Source organism: Centroberyx affinis, unplaced genomic scaffold (assembly GCF_046629955.1).
Source record: "Centroberyx affinis isolate AG114_WGS23_722 - 3 ecotype Tasmania unplaced genomic scaffold, CSIRO-AGI_Caff_v1 ptg001403l_1, whole genome shotgun sequence".
Lineage (NCBI taxonomy): Eukaryota > Metazoa > Chordata > Actinopteri > Beryciformes > Berycidae > Centroberyx > Centroberyx affinis.
Genome location: NW_027279885.1, coordinates 6,662 through 27,582, shown reverse-complemented (window position 1 = coordinate 27,582; position 20,921 = coordinate 6,662). Strand labels below are relative to the sequence as shown.

At 46.0% G+C, this 20,921-nt stretch overlaps 2 protein-coding genes across 2 annotated transcripts; both read right to left on the bottom strand.

Moving 5' to 3' along the window:
* Positions 1-645: 645 nt before the first annotated feature.
* On the bottom strand, positions 646-1,578 carry LOC139649833 (olfactory receptor 11A1-like). Its single transcript, XM_071526337.1, has one exon. It carries the CDS (start codon positions 1,576-1,578, stop codon positions 646-648), a length of 933 nt encoding a protein of 310 aa, XP_071382438.1.
* An 8,138-nt stretch (positions 1,579-9,716) lies between these two features.
* LOC139649832 (olfactory receptor 11A1-like) lies at positions 9,717-19,411 on the bottom strand. Its single transcript, XM_071526336.1, has 2 exons — positions 18,518-19,411; positions 9,717-9,959 (listed from the first exon to the last, which is right to left on the bottom strand). Exons 1-2 carry the CDS (start codon positions 19,409-19,411, stop codon positions 9,717-9,719), a joined length of 1,137 nt encoding a protein of 378 aa, XP_071382437.1.
* Positions 19,412-20,921: the final 1,510 nt, after the last annotated feature.

The following is a 20,921-nucleotide window of genomic DNA, read 5'->3' as shown; positions in this document are numbered from 1 at the left end:
TAATCATTTTTTACATTATTGTTTTTTTTTTTACACGGTTTATATTCATCCCTTAGTTAACAGCCAAATACATGAATGGATGGCAGGTGTTGAATTTTGACTGTTATCATTCACATTTTTATGTATGTTATCTGTGTTTTCATTAGATTATTGTGTTGACAGGATGATGACAATATTAGCTGCAAGTTGTTATTAGTCTAAAGGTTTATTTCATAAATGGGAATGTTAATACATAAGCAGTTGTGACAAACAGCAGCACACTGGTTGTACTGGTCAGATCCCAGTGTGACTGTGTTGAGCTGCTGAGTGGATTAATAAAGATTCAAATAATAATGATGATAACAATATGAAGGTTTAAAAATCATTACACAGTTATCTAGTAACACAACAGGTGTTTCAGCCCTTCAGAAAGCAACTTTTATATATATTATCCACGTTTTTGTTACTATGTTTTATTACATGATGAAACGGGACTCTATTTACTTTAATGCTTTATTTCACAAATGGGAAGGTATTATCAGTTGTGACAGACAGCAGCAGACTGTGGTTGAACCCAGTGTGAGTGTGAAGCAGAGTGGAGCTCACTCAGCCATTCCTGGATCAATAAAGGTTTAAAGAACAACAGCAATATTAAAGCTTAAAAAATCATCCTTCAGTTCTGCGGTAACACAGCAGTTTTTTAACCCGTTTAGAAATCTCCTGTGTCTTCAGCCCGTAAACCACCGGGTTGAACAGAGTTGTGATGATGACCATCAAAATGGACATGACTGCGGGAACAACGGCGTCCACATCGGCCTGCAGTCGGTTGTTGACGAGCTCGAACACGGTGCAGATGGAGTAGTTGATGAAGACGAGGAGGTGAGGCAGGCAGGTCCGCATCGCCTTCCCTCTGAAGGAGCCGGACTGCCGCAGGCAGACCACTAGGATCCGGCTGTATGAAAACAAAACAAACACTATCGGCAAAAACACGATCATTGCGTTGCACAGCAAGCTGTACATGTTGTTCACCAGCGTGCTCCCGCAGCTCAGATTCACAAAGGAGTAGATGTCACAGTAGAGTCTGTCCAGTTGAAACCTGCAGAGCCGCAGCCGGCCGGCCAGCAGTGCCCCCCCCGCCAGCAGGCCGGCCGGCAGCAGCCAGGCCAGCAGCAGCAGCGCCGCTACGGCCGAGGGCGACACCAGTGTGGCGTACCGCAACGGCTCACAGATGGAAATGTAGCGGTCGAAGGCCATGACCGACAGCAGCATGAAGCTGGACCCACCCAGGAAGTAGACGACAAATGCCTGACAGAGGCAGGCGGAGCGGGACACAAAAGGACGCTCGGACAGGAAGTCAGAGAGCAGTTTGGGGTAGACGGCGGTGCTGCCGGCAAGCGAGTTCAGCAGCAGAGCGGCGATGAAGACATACATGGGCTTGTGGAGGCTCCGCTGGGAGCAGATGAGGAAGATGATGAGGGAGTCTGTGAAGGAGGCAAAGATGTAGACTGTCAGGAACATGAAGAAGAAGAGATATCGGAGTTTGTCGAATCTGGCGTGACCTGGCAGAGTCAGATAGGTCTCGTTAAACCCCTCCTCCATCCTGGATGTCTTCATGTCCGAGAAATATTAGACTCAAACAACAGGAGCAGAGGTGCAACCATAAAACATTCAGGAATATTACATCAGTAAACACACACTGTCTCTATTAAAAACACTGTGGATCAGTTGTGAAAGGTAAAGGCCGACATTTCAGCCATGGAGCCTGAAAAAGTAGATTGTTATCTTTTGTAAGGAATGACAACAACAGAGACATGAACATTTTCATCTAAAATGAATTCAGCAAGATGAACATTGATTAGAAAAAGTGGATCAGACATTTCAAATCATCCAGTGTGAATGTTTCAAACACTTCCACACAACTGCTCAGTGTTTCCTCTGAGCAGACAGTGATCCGTCTGTCAACAGTCCACTGGTTTTATCCCACAGTTTCCATCCTCCATGGATCTCATTAGACACTCAACCAGCAACTGACAACAACAGCAACTTTATTCCCAACAGTTTCCTCATTGTCACAGTTTGACATTTGTCCATCAAGCCTGAGAATTTGGAAAATGCGTTTCCCCAGGTTGCAGGCAAAACAGACCCAGAAAACTTCATGAAATGAGTCTGAACTGTGAAGCTCAGCCTCCATGTTTCTGACAGGAATACTGCTCAGATCAGGTTCCTCCACCAGTAAAGGATTATGTGCCAACAGCAGGAATTGTTCTGGACATTTCCACCTGTTGGTCACATGAAAAGGTTGGCTAACCTTCCAGTTTAGCAGCTAAAACAGTTTGGTTCAGGTTAGTTTCAGGTTTTTCTCTTTGTTCAATAAATGAAAACTTGTGAGTTGGGAATTGAACCATCTGCCCCCCTGACCTCCACAGCCTTACTTTCCACCATCAAACTACTTCCTGTTTCTAGTCCTGTCTCCTCCACCTGATCCTTTCCTGGTCCATGTAGTGTTTGGATGTGGTGGAAGTCTTAGTTTGGTTTGTTTTTCTCTCTTAGCCTCATCTCTCTGTATCTCTGTTCACACTGCAACACCATGTGTGCTCTGGTGTGAACAGCAAACAGCTGCATGGAGACTATCGCTCCGCCATACATATTACATATGTATGGACTCACAAGAAAACTCACAAGAAAGCCATATAGGCCCACAACAAACAAACTTTTTACAAATGTACACTATATACACACCTAACAGCTGAAGGCCCCGTCAGACCCTAAGACCAATACTGAGAGGTGGAGTGGCCACTCTAGCTGGCCCGCAAGATGCTAAACTGGCTGACAAAGGAGACAGACATCACCCCGACTGGGACCCTGTAGCAGCCAATAATGTAATAACTACCGTTAAAAGTCGATAATGTAATACATTTTCTGAACCAATAATGTAATAACTTTTTGTGCATAATGTAATAAGTTATTACATTATTAGCTTGGTTTAAAAAAAATCATGAAAATGTAATAACTGGAGCCGATAATGTAATAATATACTTACATCACATTATTTAAGTTTTATTTATTGGCTATAAAGTGTCACACTTCCATGACACTTACCCTTACCCTTACTGCCTCTTTCAAATAGCTGCTCAAAAACCTGACCACACACACACACACACACACACTAGGAATTATGACTATTTATTTGTTTGTGGTACTTGATGGTTAGACTTATCTCCAGCCCTGCCTTCTACTCTTTAACCATTTGAATACCAAATGAAGTGCGAGCACACATTTGAAAACACAGACAATTACTCTTATGTTGTATAATATGAAATTTATACCTCTTTTGTAATACATTTTGTATGTAATAATGTGTAATGTAATAACCAGCCATTAATGTAATAACTTATTACATTATGCGCAAAAAGGTTTTACGTTATTGGTTCAGAAAATGTATTACATTATTGGCCAGTTATTACATTAACAATTTTTATTCCATTCAGAACAGAAAAATGATTACGTTATTGGCAGTTATTACATTAATGGTAGTTACTACATTATTGGCTGCTACAGACCCTCATGGCTGGGCCTCCAGTGCAATGGGTGAACAGGATCACTGCCTCTGAGCCGAAAAGGGACTGCCTAAATCTTGAAAAGGTTGATGGAGCTGCCCAAGAGGCAGCTGCACAAAGTGATACCCACTTTAAGTTCACCAACTCAATTAGCTCAAAAGGAGGGGGCTGCAATGCACCTAGGACCCTGTTCAAGTCCCACAGGGGAGCTGCGGGTTTCCTGTCTTGGGCCTACAGCCTTTGGGCACCCTTAAAGAAATGCGTAATCAGGCCCAGCAGCCCTCAGCACCCACGTGATCCCTAACACCTGCAGCTTTGATGGCTGCTACCATGCCCCTGAGGGTAGTAGAGGATTTACCCACATGCAGCTGCTCCTGCAAAAATGTCAGGATCTCACGAGCTGACGCCGTTAGGGGGGCGATGTGGCTTGTCTTGCACCATGACGCAAACACATCCCATCACATAGGAGTAGACAGCTCTAGCCGATGGTGCTGGAGCCCTCTGCATGGTCCTGACAACTGGTTCTGGCAGTCCCAAGGCTAGAAGCCCTGTCCTCTCAGAGGCCAGGCCCAGAGTCTGAGTCCCTGGGGTAAGTGGTGGAACAAGGTCCCTCCTGCCAGGGACAGCAAATCCCTCCCGACTGGAATTTCCCAAGGCACCCCGTCCAGGAGAGGATTCTAGAGAACCACACCATGTGGGGTCTCCACGTTCTTCCCCCCACGATCCTCCTCTCGTTCCTGAGAGAAGGATCACTTCTCCCCAGGGATAAGAACAGATGGCAGTGTGCCAACACCCTGGAGGCAAACAAGTCGACTTCTGCCTGTCCGTAGCGGTGTCAGATCTCCAGGACCACCTGGGGATGGAGCCTCTGTTACAACTATTAAGGTGCATAAAACAAGCGCACCTCAACAGTGACGTCATGTCACACACACACATCATTTATCAATGAACTGATTATCTGGGGGTGGGTTTTTGTATTTACTATTAAGTGTTCTTGTCTTGAATGAGATTTCAGTGTTGAGCGAATAAATCACGCAAAAGAGCACTCCTGCTTCTGTCTTCATTGAAACAAAAAAGATGTATTGCAAAAGCCTCCATTCCCCTGGGTTTGGGCCTCCTCTTGACAACCAGTCTGTGGCGAGGTTTGCAGGTCCTGGCACATGGATCGCCCTCAATAACCGGAACCGCGGGAATGCCCAAGTCCACAATTTGTGCACCAGCCTGCACAAGACAGATGTGCCCGAGACCTCCCTGATGGTTGGGGCCACCTTGCTGTTAGTTCTGACCAGTACATGATGATACGGATAAGGAAATGCTGGAGCACCAAGAGGAATTGGGGGCTCGTCCGTTCTTTTCCTCATGTTTCGTCGGGTAGGTTCGGTAGGTATTTTGACCTATTTTTGTTTCATAATTTTGGTTGACATTTTTTTCTTGAGTGGCACTGTGGATTTTGATTTGGACAGTTTTTCAAGAAATCCTAGTTTGGGGCAAATAAATAAATGTAGAAAAGTGGACTTGATGCTCATTGCGAATTTGTTTACTGTGCAAGTGCCAGTAAATGCAAGGAAAGAGGAGCTGAGAGAGCTCGTGGTTGAGAAGCTGAAGGAGGGGGGTTTGCTTGAGGGCTCATCCATGGCAGAGGGAGAAGGGAAAAGTTACGTGGAGCTCCGAGATCTAGTGCCGGCATTACTCCCACCGCTCCCACAGATCCTCCTATTACGTCGGGGATGTCGGTTGAGGAGATCCGGCTGACTTTCTGCATTAAGGAAATGGAGGTGAGAAATCGGGAGTTAGAGGTGGAGGCTATGCACCTTAGGGTGAAGGCTTTAGAGCTAGAACGCCAGCCTAGTGTTGCTCCCCATTTCCCCTGTTATACAGCAAACCCCGCACTCTCCCCGTGGAGGCTTCGATGTGAGCAGGCATATTGCACTGGTTCCACCGTTCAGGGAGTCTGAGGTGGACTCGTATTTCAACGCATTTGAGCGCATTGCAGCCACTTTGAGCTGGCCAAAGGATGTTTGGTCATTACTGCTTCAGTGTAAATTGGTAGGGAAAGCTCAGGAGGTGTGTGCCACCCTCACAGTTGAACAGAGCTTGGATTATGAGATTGTTAAGGCTACTGTCTTACGTGCCTATGAATTGGTCCCTGAAGAATATAGACAAAAATTCAGAAAGTGTGAAAGGAGTGTCAACCAGACTTATGTTGAGTTTGCGTGTGAAAAGGGAGTGCTTTTTGATAAATGGTGTCAGGCCAGTAAAGCTAAGGATTTTGTGCAGCTGCGAGAGCTTATGCTCTTGGAGGAGTTTAAAAAGTGTTTGCCAGAGCGCATTGTTGTGTATTTGAACCAACAAAAAGTTGCGTCTCTCACCGAAGCTGCTGTCCTGGCTGATGAGTTTGCTTTAACTCACAAGAGTGTTTTTCCATCTCCCGTGCATCACGAATCCCCAGTATGTGAGAATAAAAGAACGCGTTCACCAAGACTTTCTCGGGGCAATTTTTCCGCCGGGGGTGAAAACCGTGTGTGTTTTTATTGTCATGAACCTGGCCACCTCATTTCAGTTTGTCCTGTGTTACAGAAAAAAGAACAGACAAAGGTTAAAGGTCCCTCTGCTGTTGGTCTGATTCAGTGTGGGCCAGTTGCTAGTCAACCTGAACTGTTGACAGGAAAGTTGCCAACAAAAGAAATTGACGATGACTTTAAGCCTTTCGTTACGCAGGGGTTTGTTTCTCTGACTGATAATGAGGTGGACAGGGTTCCCGTTACTATTCTGCGAGATCCTGGTGCGAAGTATTCTGTGGCTCGACGTGGTGTTCTGCCTTTTTCCGACCAGTCGTACTGTGGTTCAGACCTATTGGTGTAGGGAATTAAATTGAGTGTGTTACGCGTGCCGCTTCACACAGTTAATTTATCCTCCTCCTTGGTGTCTGGTACAGTGCGAGTTGGTGTGCGTGATCAGCTGCCTGTTGCAGGGGTAGATTTCATCCTTGGGAATGATTTGGCTGGTGAAAAAGTGTTTCCTACTCCCGAGGTCACTGAAACCCCCACTGCTGATGTGTGTGTTGTTCCCGCTGCGCTCGACTCTCCTCCCGTTTTTCCGGCGTGCGTAGTGACGCATGCCCCGGCTCGTAAGTCGACCTTTCGGATTCTTTTTTGAACGCGTTGGATGATTCGGTCAGCCCCTCTTCCGAACCTAAAAGTGTGCCTGTTACTGTGGATGTGTTGCCTGATAACATGGACTTGTGTTTAGCAGTAGATAAGGATCAGCTCATCAAGGCTCAGCAATCAGATAGTACATTGGCTACATGTTTGTCTGCAGCTCAGGAACAGAAAAATGATTCACAGCCGGTGTCTTACCTGTTTGATGAGGGTGTACTGTTGCGCAAATGGTCCCCGGTGTCTGGGATGGAATGTGATGTGGTTCCCAGGTTGTTGTGCCAAAAGAGTTCCGGCTCCAAGTGTTAAGTTTAGCCCACGATCACAGTCTGTCCGGCCATTTGGGGATCAAGAAAACATACCATCGGTTGCTCCGATATTTTTTCTGGCCAGGATTAAAATCCGATGTTGCCAAATTTTGTCGATCTTGCCATGTTTGCCAAATAACTGGAAAACCAAGCCAGGTTATCCCTCCGGCTCCGTTACATCCGATCCCGGTAATTGCCGAACCTTTTGAGCATGTCATAATAGACTGTGTCGGTCCCTTGCCAAAAACCAAGACTGGTCACCAGTACCTGCTTACCATCATGTGCGCAGCCACCCGTTTTCCTGAGGCCGTTCCGTTGCGCACTTTGAGGGCTAAAGCAGTGGTGAAAGCCTTGGTGAAGTTCTTTTCCACTTTTGGGTTGCCCAAATGAATTCAAACCGACCAAGGATCTAACTTTATGTCCAAGGTTTTTTCGCAGGTGATGACGGAGTTGTCTGTTAAACATCAGATCTCCAGTGTGTACCACCCGGAGAGTCAGGGCGCACTGGAGAGATTTCATAAAGCATGGACGTTAAAGTCCATGCTCCGAAAGTATTGTGCTGAGTCAAACAGGGAGTGGGATGAGGGTCTGCCACTGCTTCTGTTTGCCATTCGTGAAACCATACAGGAGTCTCTTGGGTTTAGTCTGGCTGAGTTAGTTTTTGGGCATACTGTGCACGGCCTGCTGCGTTTGCTGCGGGAGAGGTGGCTTGCAGACAAACCCAGCCCCGCGCACAGCATCTTAGACTACGTGAGTTCATTCAGGGAGAGGTTGCACACTACTTGTGAGCTGGCACGCAGTTCCCTCTCCGCTGTGCAGTCTAAAATGAAAAAACAGTATGATAAGAAAACTCTGTCGCAATTTTCAACCAGGTGACCGGATGGCCAAAGTCAAGGCCATCCTGGATCTTCCTGTGCCAGAAACACGGCGGCAACTCCGCCGGTTTCTGGGAATGTGTGGCTTCTATCGGGGGTTCTGTAAAAATTTTGCTAGTGTAGTTGTAAGCCCCTCCAGCCAATTTGTCTGGACTGCTGCATATCAGGACTCGTTTGATTCTGCCAAGGCTCTTCTATGCAGCGTGCCTGTACTGGCTGCACCTGATTTTGCACGTCCCTTTAAGTTGGAGGTAGATGCCAGTGCTTATGGGGCAGGCGCTGTACTTCTACAGGAGGATGATCATGGTATTGATCACCCAGTGTGTTACTTCTCAAAGAAATTCAATAAACACCAATTGAATTATAGTACCATTGAGAAAGAAGCCCTGGCATGTTTATTCAGACCACAATCCTCTCGTGTTCTTGTCTCGCATGTGGAATAACAATCAGCGTCTTATGCGCTGGTTGTTATTGCTGCAGAACTTCAACATTGAGATACATCACATCAATGGATTTGATAATATTGTGGCTGATGCATTGTCTCGCGTGGGGTGTTAGGAATCAAGCATTTCCTGTGGGAAGAAATGTTTAATCTTAGGTGGGGGGGGGGGGGGGGGGTGTTATGACCCTGGGTCATAATTTGTATTTGAGTGTATTTGTAGTTCTCTGCTGTTCTCCCTCCCTGCCTGTGGGTGGCAGTGTTCACCCTCATTGTGTGTTTTCCCTAGTGTGTTGAGTTGCAGGTGGCGGCTGGTGATTGGACGGGAGACTAATGGCGCCTACTTTAAAAGGGGCGTCTGTCCAATGCTGGCTCACTCCTTCTTACTGGCTCCCAACCAGACCGTGCAGTGCTGTATTGAACCAAGTGAACGCCGTATTGACCGAATGCTGTAGATTGATCTCTGTTGTACAAAATGTAAATAACTTCTAAAAGAGCAGTCCTGGTAGCTGTAGGGGTGGGAAGCCTTTTCCTTTGTTTCCTTTTTCTCCTGTTTATGTTAGGGAGGCAGGTAAGCTGCTTGTATTTTTCTTTGCTTTCTTTTGCTGTTTAGGTAAGTTAGTGGTTATAATTTCAGGTTGTTGTGTTTGTTATTTTGGCTGTGCTCCCACCAACGCTTTTTTGCTGCCGTGATAAATGACTCACTTTTGTTTGGACTGCACCTGCTGTGGCACTGGTCATCCTTGGGAGTGGGGAAAGAGGGGAGTAACTTTTATGCTATGTTTTTATGCTATGTGGTGTTTCTCCTAGGCCGGGCGTAACACAGCTCTCAGATCTAGTACGTTTCTATGCTGGGTTGCCCAGGACCCATTCTAGCACCTGCTCATGCCCCAGCACTCGTGCACCGTGCCCCCAGCCACTCAGGGATGCATTTAATCTGTTGAGATTATCTGACTTTCCCAGGTTCTCCCACTAGTGGAGGCCCACACAAAGTCTCTGAGTGGCTGACATTGACATCACTTCTGTGGGGCCAGGCCCAATCCCAGGAAGCACCTCTGTACAGGACGCATGTACCAGAGAGCTAACAGAACTACCTGAACCATTGCCGCCAATAGGCCCATGAGGCGAAGACACAGCCTCCAGCTGACTTTCGGCCCTAACCGGTAACAGGAGAGGCAGTCTTTGAGAGCCTCCTTCCTCTCCAGAGTCAGTATCTCAGCCCTGGAGTCCATTGCCATGCCAAGGAACTGAATTGTCTAGGAGGGCTCCAATCTGTTCTTCTTCGAGTTCAGGCAAAGGCCCAAGTCCTGAATATGCTCTAGGAGCATGGACACATGACGGCGATACTGTTGCTTGGTGTGGACGCAGATCAACCAGTCGTCCAGATAATTTAGAACCCTCAGTTAGGACCCTTTAGGACCCTCCTGTGCAAGGACTGCATCCATGCACTGGATGAATGTGTGGGGTGCCAGGGAGAAACCAAATAGGACGACACAGAACTCATAGGTCTTGCCCTCGAATGCAAACGTCAGAAACCGCCAGTGCCCCTTCCAGATGGGTGATAGGAAATAGGCATTCTTGAGGTCCACTGTGGCAAACCAGTCACCAGTATTGATGGCTTGCCTCACCTCAGCACTGTCAACATCCTGCATCTCAGGGGGCAGATTTGTTGAGCCAGAATAGGACACAAAACCCCCGTCCTGCTTAGGGTCAAGGAAGTAGCAGGAAAAGAACCCAGCCTGTATGTTTCCTTGCTCCACCTATCTGATTGCTCCCTTCTCCAAGAGTGAAGTCAGTCCTGCATGTAACACCTCCCTGTGTTGCCGGTTTGTAGAGAAGGTAGCCACCCTTGTTAGGGGAAGGCTGCGACAAAATTGCAACCGGTAGCCCTGGGACCCAGGTGCTCGTCCCCATTGCTAACCATGCTGTTTGGTGGTCTGAGAGGGAGCAATGACAGGCTGGGTTCAGGACACCATCAGGAGTGAGGTGGCTGCTTTGGACCCCCATGACCTCAAGCTCTGCCATCTTTCTTTCCCTGCTGAGACTTACACCTATGAAATGTCTCAAGTTGAGGCCTGAGGTCCCCTGGGCCCCAGTGTGGCTCCAGGGAGTCCCAGGATTGAGCCACTCTTGCCTGGCGGCCACCCTGGCACTGGCCAAATGTGCCTGACACTTCAAAGGCACAGGATGTAGCACTTGGCAGTGTCTGGCCCAAACATGGTGTAAAGCTCAACAGGAAACCTCAGCAAACAGTCCCAGTCCTCCTGCTGCAGCTGGGACTGGGACACTCAAAGGTGGTGCCGCACTGTCCACAATGTTGCCATGGCTTTTCCTACCACCTTTGCCTGTTCCTTCATTACACTAGGAAGCAAAGCAGAAACTTGCTTGATTTCCTCTGGATCCTCCGGATCTTCCTGCTCATTCTGCAACCTACGTGACAGCTGATGTAGGTTTAATGAGAGGATGGCACCCATGTTGGTCAGCTGTGTTTGAACCGCCATGGCCTTGTTCATTTTGCTAAGCAGGCCATCCATGATACTGCAGTTTTTGGTAGGACAGCTGGCTCTTCCATGAACCGACTTATAGGGGGAGACCAGTACTGTCATGACCTGATCCAATTGGGATAACTGCCCACAACCAATATTCTCATGGTTGTGCACATTTCCCAGCTGCCTGCCTATCCCAGACCAGCAGTGTGCAGCTGGAGGGGCAACAAACTATTTCTGCACTACTTTCTCAAAGTCTGGTAGAAGAAGCACCACTGTATGTTTGGGCCATGCCTGGGTGTAGTGTGAGTAGCTGAGCCATCACTGATGTGGGCTGGCTTGAGATGCAATTGAATGTATAGGGGCTGGCTTTGAGATCAGCTGCTGTCAGCTGATGTAGCTGGGTTTGTGGGCTGAGCTTGACTTTGTGGTCTGCCTGAACTAACGCTATGCTCAATTTTTAAACAAAAAAGGGTTCTTTAGAGGCAAATGGTTCTAGGTAGATCCTTACCCCTCCCTAAAGAACTCTTTTGGAACCCTGATTTCTAAGAGTTCTAAGAGTGTCACGGTGATGGCTGTTCACCACCATACAAAGCTGATGTAACTTCAGTCCTTGGCCAGCTGAGACCGTTAGCCTAGGTGGCTAATGTGCAACCCCCGTCTCGCTTAGCAAACCACAGAGTTTAGCACAGTAGACCCCCTAGACGCATTAGCTACACAGCCGTGAGCAATACGCCTTGTGGGGACTCTACACCCTGCACACGTGCCACCGGAGTCGCTGCCGCACACGGGGGAAACTAAGTGGATGTACAGAGATACAGGAGATACACCTGCTGCCTGCTGCCACCAGCACAGCAACACAGGACTCCTGGGTGCATCAGCCATGCAATCGAGTGCAAAACACCCAACAGAGCACCTCCACAGTATCCAGGTTCTGGTAACCACTCTCTGACTGTCACCAGAAGGTTTCAGCAAATGTACAGGCAACGGCAGTCTGGGGAGGCTGCCAAGAGACAGACGCCCTGTTCGCCGTTGTCTGTTCAATTTCGTTTTTTCTCCACTATCTGTGACTTCACGTCTGATGCACCTGACTAGGTGGAGATCAAAAGATCAGTGATACCACGCCAACACAGGTGCTTTATAGAATAGCAACCTAGAGGTGTCTTAAAGATGTATCCATGTGACCCAGGAGGTGTTCTTCCCCGTACATATGGAATATGTAAGGGTGGAGAGATAGTTTTGATATGATACAGAACTACATGCCACTTATACTTGAAAGCTCAAATCACAATTTGTCAGTGTTGTCATGCCAACAAGTAAGTCTTACATTATTCACTTGAGCCAAAAGCTTGTCTGAGTCAGTTCATACTATTATAGGATATGGGTTACTTAGATATGAACTCATTCATAAAAACATATATTGAGTGTACATATTGTAACCGAATAGAGAAGCCAGGTACATTAATTGACATCGCCAATCTGGGAATTTCACCCAAAGAGTTATTAACCAGAATGGAATTATATCCTTTCCCAAAAAGGAGCAGAGGCATAGTGTTCCAAGTATACAACCATTACAAATGTATTTGGAATTACAACAGTTAAAACCTATAATACGGGGAGCTTAACACTCTAAAAAATCGACAGAACAATACAGGTTACGACAACATAAAGGCCTCGAATAGCCCAGAGGAGTGGTTGGTTGTCTACAGAGAGGGGCTAGAGTACTAAGGCTATCCCAGAGGGGTCAAGGCCACACGTGCGGGTTCACTACAAACTAGCACAGCAAAAGGTGAATAATGTAAAACGTAACACATGCAAACAGGTGTTTAGGAAGGGGGAATTGCAAGTAACCGCCTCTCTCTGCAGGACAATTGCTCCTCCGCTCCTGGGAAGGCCAACCTGCAGCCAGAGGTTTAAAAGAAGGGAACATAAGCAGCTGGTTTGGGATACAGTAACAATGCCAAAAGAAACAATACACAGACAAGATAAAACCAGGCAAAACAGCAGCTGACACTCTAAGGAAACAGACAAACACAAAGGTGGTTAACACATGTCCACATATTCAGTACCAATACCTCTAGAACTATTTAACTTCAGGGTTTTACCTTCACATCAGTGGAGGATAGACCTCTTGGGATTCTGAGGCTGGGGTGATCACTCTAAGCCGTGTCTTCACTCCCGCCTACAAACAGTCAGTCATATTGTAGCGACTGGACATGCACAGTAGTTCAGCATAGACCTTCTTTATCCAAAGATGCAAGTTACTTGCATAATGTGCCAGAAACCATGCCCTAACCATTTCCAGGCCAAGAGGGTGAGGGATGAGAACAGCACAACCAAATAATCTAAAATGCCAAGCACTTATTAGGGGCCCCTACATCTATGTGATGAGCAGCACCTGTGCTCTGTAATGGGTGTTAACCACTCTAGGGGCGGGCCAAAACCTAGCTACCGAATGGGCCAGCCCTCCAAGTGAGCCTGGCTACAATATATTGGATATATGTTGCATATATTGGAGTCACAGGCCTGCAGTCTGTGACTCCATTTAAATCTGGTGTTAACCTGCATTGTTCAGATAGTGTTTAGACAGAGCAGAAACACATCAAATCCAGGTTTAAACTCCCAAGACGCAGTAAGGATCTGATTAAACTAGCTCAGCTCATCAGCAACAAGGTGGAAATGCAATATGTGTCTAATTCACATATAGCAACTATGGAAACAAAAATAAATGTTCACATACCCATCAAAGCAGGAAGCACATCCAAACAACATAGTTGGCAGTAACTTAAAACTAGCTGTGAGTGTTAAAAATAGTGACTTAGCAACATGTTCAATGAGGATAATGTTGGACCAGGTGACTGTGGTCGCTCACACTTGGATAGTCCAGTGTTGATACTCAACTTCCTATCAAGTGACTAATCTGTCACTAAAAAGTCTACAGAGTTTCAAGTGATGCTCATGATTGTGTGAAAAGTCTCTATAGAACTTCAGTGTCTGGGCTAGGGTTAATCTGAGGGTTGAGGTTAGGTGTAGAAATACTCTCACGTTAGTGTTAGTGTTAGGTTTGTGTATAGCTATTCTATGACTCTCTCCCCCAACCTCATCTCACACAAAAACATCAAACGAACATGACATGACACCACGTTATGTGTTGGTGGCACATAACACATTATAATCCTGTTTTCCCAGCACACAATGGTTTCATGAAGGAGACATGATTATAAACAGAAAGTTGAAGTTGCAGTTGTAGCTCAGTGGAAAGTAAGGGTGTTGTTGTCCAGGGCCGGCGCGTCCATATAGGCGAACTAGGCAACTGCCCAGGGCGGCACTTTGGCAAGGCGGCAAAATGTGCCGCCTTCTGCCCTATTCAAAAAATATATTTTTGGAATAGCTGGCCCCTGGTTGGCCCCATTTTGCCGCCTTGCCAAAGTGCACCTGCAGCGCGCAGCTGCCTCCCTCCCCCGCCTCCCGCCCCCAGCTCTCACGAGCCACGACTGAGGAAAAGGAAGCAGCATGTCTAAACGACCGAAATTCTGGCTGCGAATATAAAACGAGGAGACAATTGAAGGAGCAAGCTCTCCAAAAACAGAGGGATTCGTTGTTAAAATATATTGATCCCAGGAATGTTAGCAAGGATGACGCACCTTCAAGTCCACCACCGAACCAAGAGACCGCTAGCACAACTTCCGCCATTGCTAACTCAGCTAGTGACATCGCTGGACTGGCAAAGATCTCCATAGAACATGAACTGGCACAAAGAATCGAAATAGAGGATGCAGTTAAGACCTTCGCTGCGATGAAGGCCTGCCGTGTACATTTCTGAAAGGTAAAGGTTAAGCTTTATTTGCTCTCTAGTCGTTGTTTAAGTTGTGAATCTGCTGATGATATAATTTGCTTGAGCACATTTCATGTGTGTGTGTTTTACGCGCATGAGAGAGTGGTGTATAGGAGAGATTTGCACTGGTATTATTTAGTTTGAGGAGCTGAAATTGGATTATTTGGAAAATAGTTGTGCTGTCATGACTCTGCTGTAAAGAATTTAGAACCAGGTTATTGGAGTTATTATGCAGACCTGTTTGGTGCGTTATTTGCATATGGATCCGCAAAATGCCTGCATACTTTAATATTGTTGACACTTTGAGCACACTAGCGTTGCACTAGAATATTTGCGTTATGTGTATGGCATGTATTGGCGTTTGTGTGTTGTTGCTGGTATGGTACGTTGCAAATAGAGGGGTGGCATAATTGTTTTTCACCTAGAGCGGCAGAAGTGCATACGCCAGTGCTGTTGTTGTCGGATGGTGGATGGGCAGATGAGTTTGATTCAAGTCGATTCAAGTTTGATTTGAGTTTAATTTCTACTGAGTCAAATTAAAATTTATAGCGAGAGCAAGTTTTTCTTATTTAACCATGGCCAAAGCCTTCCCCTTACCTTAACCAAGTTGTTTTAGTTGCCTAAATTTAACTGTTATGTTTTTGTCACAGAATCCAGTTTGTGGTGGAGGAACAACATTTTAACATAATTCGTGTCCACAGCACATAAATCTGCATTTCAGAGTCTGTGCTCATTTCGCCACTTTTTATATCATGTTGCTCTCACCGCATCGTCTGCCGAATTTGCAGTCCTGAGTGGCACGGTCGCATGTCACTCAGGACGCTCCTGTCTGTGTGAGGCCCCTTGTGTCAGCATGCTGTCCTCATGTAGGGCTAACGGACCATAGACAGTGAATGGTCAGTGTGCTGGCTGATGGCTGATATTCGTGACTTTTTGCTGGGCTGTGCTTTTTGGCTGGACCGCAACAGCGGGGCCAGCCCTACAAATGCGAATGTCTGTCACTGACTGACTGACTGACTGACTGACTGAGTTACTGACTGAGTGATCAAGTTACACCATTGGTTGGCCGTGGCACATCATAGGATCACAGAGCCAGAAATTGGCTGACCAATATCATGCATGTAAGCTGGAGCTAAAGTAGAATCTATACAATTATATCATATCACCGTTCATGTTGATGCATATGCGCGAGCTCAGTCCACCTGAAGCCCCTCTGTTCTGTCGGGGGAGAGAGAGACACAAACAAGCATGGATGTTTCATCACGCCGAGGGCTTAATGCCGACCTTCCCAAAGTTTCCCGGGGCCACGGTTCCGGCCGGTGCCGCTAGCTGGGCGCCGATTTGTTCCTGATGATCCGGCCGACTTCGGCCGGGGTCCCGACGACGATGCGCCCCTGGTGTCCAGCGAACAGCGTTTTCGGCACCGATGGGTAACAGAGCGCCTGGCGCTTGGATCGGCAGGATCAATGCGGGCCGTGGGTGAGGGAGAGGACAGAGAGAGAGAGACGGGACGCGCTGGAACCGAGATCAGTATGGATGCATGGACTATTATTCTGTATTAGCAGTCTACAGCTTACACCATTGTTCGGCCGTGGCACGTGGCACACTCATACACGGTCCAGCCATATACTTGGTTTTCCCCTAGTCTTGTTACATATTTACTGTGTTATTTTTCTTGGTTGTAGGTTGCGTATTTAGCAATTGGCAATGTGTGATGATGGTTATCAGGACATGAATGTTGTGGAATTGGCATTGCATAATGGGGAGAGGGACACAGTTTTTGGCATTTGGCATTGCGTATGAAGTAAAGTGCAAATTTTCATAGTAGATGATCCTATTTTTCTATTTGCCTGGTAACGTGTGTGTGTGTTTGAGAGAGAGAGAGAGAGAGAGAGAGAACTGATTGATGCTGTGGGTCATTGTGTGGCAATAACAATGGGCTTCATATTATTATTCGTTTTTGAGTTAATATAACACAACAGATGTAGGCGCATCTTACTATCTGAATAATGCGCCCTTTAAACAGCAGGAAAATACTGCGCCATTGACTTTAGACCAGGTTTTTGTTGGTCAATGGTGCAATCGCTTTCCGCTGCCTCAAGATAGCAATGCACCAACAATGCTCCTGACCAAACCTCATTCTAAGACCAACACGCCCATGGGTGCACAGATGGGCGCAAGTACATTTGCTATTTAAACAATGTGGGCGCTGGCCGTGAAAATGACAACTGCATCAGTTGGAAACTAACAATGACACTTGCGCTGCGCTTTGCGCCGGGTGTAAGATAGGGCTCTTAGTCTTGTTGGATAGCATTCTCACTTACAGAAAGTACCTGTTATTTCGTGGTAACATCTTCTGGCCTCAACAAGCGGCGTAAAGTCCAGTGTAAGGAGGAGTGGGGTGAGGGGGCGTCCCTGCTTGGCTCCTCTCCCTAAGGGGAAACTTAGAGAGAGCCTGCCATTGACCGGTAAGATGGCCATTGGTGAGTGGTACAGAATACAGGTCTGTGCGAGGGACCTCTAGTTCAGAAGTCTAACCCACTTCATGAAATTGGTGCCAAACCAAATCTGTAGCCACAGCTTATCAAGTCTGCATGCTCAGACTGGATTTCTTCTTCTTCTCTCCCTGCATCAGACTCTCTGCTGCACAGCACCTCCTACTAACAGACTGGAGGACCAGTGACATGTTGACACTGGAAACTGATTCATTGTAGAACTAGTTTCAATAGAATGCCTTGCTGTTTGCATGTGTTTTGTCACCTTGCATTAAATGTGAGCTGTTGTCATGTGTCCTGTGTGTCAGTGTGTACTCTAGTTCTTTCTTTATTTTCTTATTTTGCATTTTCATTTTTAAGGAGTATAAATTCTTTGTGATGTTTTAAACATTTTGTTTTATATACTTCTGGTTTATGTAAAGTGTCTCTGAGTATCATGAAAAGTAAATCAGTCAGACTCCTGCTGTGACTTTTATGTTGCCACTAGCTCTTTTTCTACAGATTATTAAAATGATTCCTGAAGTCTTGTTCTTGTTTAGTTTTAAATTAAACCTTAAATAAAACAGAACATGAAGTAACTTCCCATTAATGTAATAACACTTTACAACTAAAGCGTCATAATCCTGTTAATGTACAGAATGTAAATTTTCCTTCAGTGGAGTAACAGTTACCTGCCATTAATGTCAAAACTTCTTTTTTGTTAATAATTTTTTACATCATTGTTTTTTTTTTACACGGTTTATATTCATCCCTTAGTTAACAGCCAAATACATGAATAGATGGCAGGTGTTGAATTTTGACTGTTATTATTCACATTTTTATGTATGTTATCTGTGTTTTCATTAGATTATTGTGTTGAAAGGATGATGACACTATTAGCTGCAAGTTGTTATTAGTCTAAAGGTTTATTTCATAAATGGGAATGTTAATACATAAGCAGTTGTGACAAACAGCAACACACTGGTTGTACTGGTCAGATCCCAGTGTGACTGTGTTGAGCTGCTGAGTGGATCAATAAAGGTTCAAATAATAATGATGATAACAATATGAAGGTTTAAAAATCATTACGCAGTTATCTAGTAACACAACAGGTGTTTCAGCCCTTCAGAAAGCAACTTTTATATATATTATCCACGTTTTTGTTACTATGTTTTATTACATGACAGGAAACAGGACTCTATTTACTTTATTGCTTTATTTCATAAATGGGAAGTTATTATCAGTTGTGACAAAAAGCAGCAGACTGTGGTTGAGCCCAGTGTGAGTGTGAAGCAGAGTGGAGCTCACTCAGCCTTTCCTGGATCAATAAAAAAGGTTTAAAGAACAACAGCAATATGAAAGCTTAAAAAATCATCCTTCAGTTCTGTGGTAACACAGCAGTTTTTAACCCGTTTAGAAATCTCCTGTGTCTTCAGCCCGTAAACCACCGGGTTGAACAGAGATGTGATGATGACCATCAAAACGGACATGACGCCGGGAACGGCGACTTCTGCGTCGGCCTGCAGTCGGTTGTTGACGAGCTCGAACACGGTGCAGACGGAGTAGTTGATGAAGACGAGGAGGTGAGGCAGGCAGGTTCGCATCGCCTTCCCTCTGAAGGAGCCGGACTGCTGCAGGCAGACCACTAGGATCCGGCTGTATGAAAACACAACAAACACTATCGACAGAAACACGATCATTGCGTTGCACAGCAAGCCGTACACGTTGTTCACCAGCGTGCTCCCGCAGCTCAGATTCACAAAGGAGTAGATGTTGCAGTAGAGTCTGTCCAGTCGAAACCCGCAGAGCCGCAGCCGGCCGGCCAGCACTGCCGCCCCCGCCACCAGGCCGGCCGGCAGCAGCCAGGCCAGCAGCAGCAGCGCCGCTACGGCCGAGGGCGACACCAGTGTGGCGTACCGCAACGGCTCACAGATGGAAACGTAGCGGTCAAAGGCCATGACTGACAGCAGCATGAAGCCGGACCCACCCAGGAAGTAGACGACAAACGCCTGGCAGAGGCAGGCGGAGCGTGACACGACAGGACGCTCGGACAGGAAGTCAGAGAGCAGTTTGGGGTAGATGGCGGTGCTGCAGGTGAGCGAGTTCAGCAGCAGAGCGGCGATGAAGACATACATGGGCTTGTGGAGGCTCCGCTGGGAGCAGATGAGGAAGACGATGAGGGAGTCTGTGAAGGAGATGAAGATGTAGACTGTCAGGAACATTAAGAAGAAGAAATATCGGAGATTGTTGAATCCGGCGTGACCTGGCAGAGTCAGATAGGTCTCGTTAAACCCCTCCGCCATCCTGGATGTCTTCATGTCCGAGAAATATTAGACTCAAACAACAGAAGCAGAGGTGCAACCATGAAACATACAGGAATATTACATCAGTAAACACACAATATCTCTATTAAAAACACTGTGGATCAGTTGTGAAAGGTAAAGGCCGACATTTCAGCCATGGAGCCTGAAAAAGTAGATTGTTATCTTTTGTAAGGAATGACAACCACAGAGACATGAACATTTTCATCTAAAATGAATTCAGCAAGATGAACATTGAGTAGAAAAAGTGGATCAGACATTTCAAATCATCCAGTGTGAATGTTTCAAACACTTTCACACAACTGCTCAGTGTTTCCTCTGAGCAGACACTGATCCGTCTGTCAACAGTCCACTGGTTTTATCCCACAGTTTCCATCCTCCATGGATCTCATTAGACACTCAACCAGCAACTGACAACAACAGCAACTTTATTCCCAACAGTTTCCTCACTGTCACAGTTTGACATTTGTCCATCAGGGCTGAGAATTTGGAAAATGCGTTTCCCCAGGTTGCAGGCAAAACAGACCCAGAAAACTTCATGAAATGAGTCTGAACTGTGAAGCTCAGCCTCCATGTTTCTGACAGGAATACTGCTCAGATCAGGTTCCTCCACCAGTAAAGGATTATGTGCCAACAGCAGGAATTGTTCTGGACATTTCCACCTGTTGGTCACATGAAAAGGTTGGCTAACCTTTCAGTTTAGCAGCTAAAACAGTTTGGTTCAGGTTAACTTGCTCATGGTTCAATAAATGAAAACTTGTTGTCATGAGTTGGGAATTGAACCATCCGCCCCCCCGACTTCCACACCCTTACTTTCCACTGTCAAACTACTTCCTGTTTCTAGTCCTGTCTTCTCCACCTGATCCTTTCCTGGTCCATGTAGTGTTTGGATGTGCGGGCCACTCTAGCTGGCCCGCAAGATGCTAAGCTGGCTGACAAAGGAGACAGACATCACCCCGACTGGGACCCTGTAGCAGCCAATAAGGTAATAACTACAGTTAAAAGTCGATAATGTAATAACTGGCCAATAATGTAATACATTTTCTGAACCAATAATGTAATAACGTTTTGCACATAATGTAATAATTTATTACATTATTGGCTGGTTATTACATTATTAACTGGGTTTAATTACAAGCCCACAATTTGAGAGGCAGCTCAGCAATGTGTGTCAAGCTTTCCTAGTAATAAATCTGTAATAAACATTGTGTTTTGCCTATTCAAATTTTGGAAGTTTACAGTGTATAAGGGCTTAGGACATTATAATGGAAGTATATGATGGCCATTCCCATCCTCAATGGTGTCAGATTTGGTGCAAAATCTAACCATTTTTGACCAATTTAGAATTGATAAAAATGGTCAAAAATCCCTCCAAAATACCACATTAAGACACTAAGACCTTGAGGAACACCATAGAAAAATGGATGCACTGTGCTTTGGTATCAAAAACTATTGACATTTGGAGATTTCTGTAAGAATTGGATTTTCCTGC